General features: G+C 37.3%; 1 protein-coding gene across 1 annotated transcript; it reads left to right on the top strand.

The window, feature by feature from the left end:
- The first annotated feature begins 3,322 nt into the window (after window positions 1-3,322).
- Window positions 3,323-4,255, top strand: LOC147380138 (olfactory receptor 5AC1-like). The gene has a single exon (XM_086410861.1). The coding sequence runs from the start codon at window positions 3,326-3,328 to the stop codon at window positions 4,253-4,255; it is 930 nt and encodes a 309-aa protein (XP_086266987.1). The 5' UTR covers window positions 3,323-3,325.
- The last annotated feature ends 276 nt before the right edge of the window (window positions 4,256-4,531 follow it).

Raw genomic sequence — 4,531 nt, 5'->3', positions numbered from 1 at the left:
GAGATCAGTCCTGGGTGTTCATTGGAAGTACTTATGCTGAAGCTGAAACTCCAATACTTTGGCCACCTCATGTGAAGAGTTGACTCATTGGAAAAGACTCTGATGCTGGAAGGGATTGGGGGCAGAAGGAGAAGGGGACGACAGAGGATGAGATGGCTGGATGGCATCATCGAGTGATGGACGTGAGTTTGCATGAACTCAGGGAGTTGGTGACGGACAGGCGTGCTGTGATTCATGGGGTCGCAAAGAGCTGGACATGACTGAGTGACTGAACTGAACTGAAAAATGCCTCAGAAGCAATTAGCTGCCTACAGAGTAAACTCTAATGACACAAAGTGTGGTTCTAATTGTTACACTTGGGTATGTCTGGGGTGATTTGCTCATGGATTAGCTCATAATGCCCAGCAGAATGACTTTGCCTTCATCCTACAGGGAATCCATTGGTAACTTTCACTGAGGGAATTCCAAGATTCTTTTTGCTTTGTCAGGAACAGATTTGAAAGTGTACAAATAAATATGTTCGTGCAAGTAAGGCTTTCAAGGAAAATCTTTTCACAAGTGAACACTGTTTCATTCTATACCTTCTACTTTCTTTCTTTAAGAAGAGATGAAGCCATACTTGTGAGAATGTGTGCTCAGTCGCATCCGACTCTTTGTGAGCCCACGGACTGTAGCTCACCAGACTTCTTTGTCCAGGAAATTTTAACTTGGTATCTGAAATATATTTTTCCATGCTAAGATGCTTTAGTCATGTCCTACTCTTTGCAAGCCTATGGACTGTAGCTTACCCGGCTTTTCTGTCCATGGGATTCTCCAGGCAAGAATACTAGAATGGGTAGCCATTTCCTTCTCCAGGGATCAAACCCGTATCTCCTGTGTCTCCTGCATTGGCAGACAGATTCTTTACCAATGTGACACCTGGGAAGCCCACATGTGAGAACAGTGGTGGCCTAATCAATTTGGCATTCATAAAGGTGACTCTGACTCTAACATAAAGTATGGTAGAGGGAAATATACATTTTTAAATGTTATTTGAAAAAATCACCATTTTTTCTTAAAGAGCACCATCATTTTCTCATTCTCCCCAAGTCTTACAGAAACTGAATGATGACACCAGGATCTGCCTAATTTTAATTATTTGTAGTTTTCAATCTGTCTATCTGATAAATAAACATCCAGGTAAGCGATCAAAATCCTGGCAATCCTATGAGATTTTCTATTTCTCTTCAAGACAAATAATTCCATATCCCTGTAATAAACACTAGATGTTTTACTGCTGAGAAAATAAACTTAATAAAATTTATTTTTAACAGTAAATTTGAAGAAATAGAAGAATAAACAAATGGGGAAATAATTATAATGTTTCAGATACTATATCAAAGTTTCAGATATTATTTCATCATCTATATAAAATTTTCTAGTCAGGGTATGGACAACTAAACGATGCTGTTCAAACTTGTTAAAAGTTATTCATGGAATCATGAAAAGATGAGATAAAATCACCAAGTGTATCTTTATTCAGATCAGATCAGTCACTCAGTCGTGTCCAACTCTTTGCCACCCCATGAATTGCAGCACACCAGGCCTCCCTGTCCATCACCAACTCCCAGAGTTCACTCAGACTCACGTCCATGGAGTCAGTGATGCCATCCAGCCATCTCATCCTCTGTCGTCCCCTTCTCCTCTTGCCCCCAATCCCTCCCAGCATCACAGTCTCTTCCAATGAGTCAACTCTTCGCATGAGGTGGCCAAAGTATTGGAGTTTCAGCTTTAGCATCATTCCTTCCAAAGAAATCCCAGGGCTGATCTCCTTCAGAATGGACTGGTTGGATCTCCTTGCAGTCCAAGGGACTCTCAAGAGGCTCTTTAATTCCAAATGTATGAGGATTATCTATCTATCTATCCATTCATCTATCTATCATCTATATCTTAAGGTGAAAGATCCAAAATTCTTAATAACTTTTGACCTAACTATGAAATTTGGAAATATCAATTATAGGTTGAGAGTTGATAAGAAATATAGATAGGGTTAGTCAGAACAAAATGTCCACTTTGGAGGTGAAACAATCTGAATCTGTACTCATTGTCCATATGGCCAGTTTTCAGTGGAGACATATCATTCAATCTTCTTGCTATTTGTATTGTGTTTCCATGTCTCTTTGCAGGTATATACTTTAAAAGATATATTCTTAAAACTAATATTTGTTCATGTAAGTGAAGATGGAAAATAACTAAGATCTATCTTAAGATTAAATTAATACAATTTTGGTAAATAGGTAAATTTTTGTATATATCTTAATCAACAAAAATATGTATATAAATTGTGTTATTTATTTCGAGAAACAGCTTAATTTTCACACTAAATTATAGGTGGATTTTCCCCTTCTAAGTAATCTAAGAATCTCTATGTTCACTTCCAAATATCTTAGTATCTTTTTTTTGGATTTACTTTTAGGCAAAATTTATATGTCACAGAAGAAAGTATAGTTATTTAAAGATCATGTCAAATATTTCATTTGCATTATTGACAAAAAATTAAACACATCAATATATCCAAAAAGAAAAGTACTTAGTTATAAAAACAAAACAATAAACTTACTGTACTTTATTTTTTTTTAATTTTATTTTATTTCCAAACTTTACATAATTGTATTAGTTTTGCCAAATATCAAAATGAATCCACCACAGGTATACATGTGCTCCCCATCCCGAACCCTCCTCCCTCCTCCCTCCCCATACCATCCCTCTGGGTCGTCCCAGTGCACTGGCCGCAAGGATCCAGTATCGTGCATCGAACCTGGACTGGCAACTCGTTTCTTACATGATATTTTACATGTTTCAATGTCATTCTCCCAAATCTTCCCACCTCTCCCTCTCCCACAAAGTCCATAAGACTGTTCTATACATCAGTGTCTCTTTTGCTGTCTCATACACCGGGTTATTGTTACCATCTTTCTAAATTCCATATATATGCGTTAGTATACTCTATTTATGTTTTTCCTTCTGGCTTACTTCACTCTGTATAATACTGTACTTTATACCTAATTTTATTCATTTAGAAAATATTTTTTGAGTATTACAAAAGAGAGAGAGAAAGAGAAATCACTCTCAATGGTTGAAGTCAAATATCACTGAAAATATTGAAAAGTGTATCTACATAATCCAAAACAATTACTGAACTGAAGATATATTTTTACAAATGTCCTGATTAAAGGGGATATATAAACAAGGAAGATGCATTTAAAAAAAAATAAAATAGAACTATTTTCATGGTCTTTTATGACTATGTTCTTCACCTACTCTTTTCACCACAGTGATAGTCTGAATGGATATGACGGAGGCAAACAAGACTCTGGTGATGGAGTTTGTTCTCACAGGACTCACAGATCTCCCAGGGCTGCAGGTCCCCCTGTTCCTGGTGTTCCTGGTCATCTATCTCACCACCATGGTGGGCAACCTTGGACTGATTTTTCTCATCTGGAAGGACCCCCATCTTCACACCCCCATGTATTCATTCCTGGGCAGTTTAGCCTTTGCAGATGCTTGTTCTTCCTCTTCTGTGACTCCCAAGATGCTAATTAATTTCTTATCTGTGAATCACACGATATCCCTGGTTGAGTGCATCTCCCAATTTTATATTTTTGCTTCCAGTGCAAACACAGAATGTTTTCTCCTGGTGGTGATGGCCTATGACCGCTATGTAGCCATATGCAATCCCTTGCTTTACCCAATGGTGATGTATAATATCTTCTGCACCCAATTAATAGGTGTTTCGTATATTATTGGGTTTCTTCATCCCATGATGCATGTGGGTTTGTTATTCAGATTAACTTTCTGCAAATCCAATGTAATACATTATTTCTACTGTGAAATTTTACAACTATTTAAGATGTCGTGTACTGACCCTAGAGTTAATATGCTCCTGATCTTTGTATTTTCAGTCTTTATACAGTCTTTCACATTTATGAGTATCATTATCTCTTACACCCATGTTCTCCTTGCCGTCCTGAAAAAGAAGTCTGCAAAGGGCAGGAACAAAGCCTTCTCCACCTGCAGTGCCCACTTGCTGTCTGTTTCCTTGTTCTATGGCACTCTTTTCTTCATGTATGTGCATCCTGGGTCTCGATCAGCTGAAAAGCAAGATAAACTATATTCTTTATTCTATACAATCATAATTCCTCTGCTAAATCCTTTTATTTACAGTCTGAGGAACAAAGAGGTTATAGGTGCTTTGAAGAGAATAATACATAAATAAACAGATTTTAAGGCAAAATTCGAACTGTTCTTTTCAAACTTTGCAAAATCAAGGGGTCTGCCTGCAGTTAAGCAAATTGGCCTTGGCTTTATCATTTAAACAGAGGGTAGTGTCTAGGGCAGTGTCTAAGTACTGTGTGATGAAAGTTAGCTTCAACGGCAAGAGGTGTTCATATCACAGAAAACTAATTTTTAATGAAAAATTAAATCCTTTACATTTGAGTCAGTTCTAATGAGGTGGATGAAACTGGAGCCTATTATACAGAGTGAACTAAGC

Source organism: Bos grunniens, chromosome 1 (genome assembly GCF_055505025.1).
Source record: "Bos grunniens cultivar Pamir isolate PY7600 chromosome 1, Bosgru_T2T1.0, whole genome shotgun sequence".
Lineage (NCBI taxonomy): Eukaryota > Metazoa > Chordata > Mammalia > Artiodactyla > Bovidae > Bos > Bos grunniens.
This window is presented reverse-complemented; position numbering and strand designations above follow the sequence as displayed.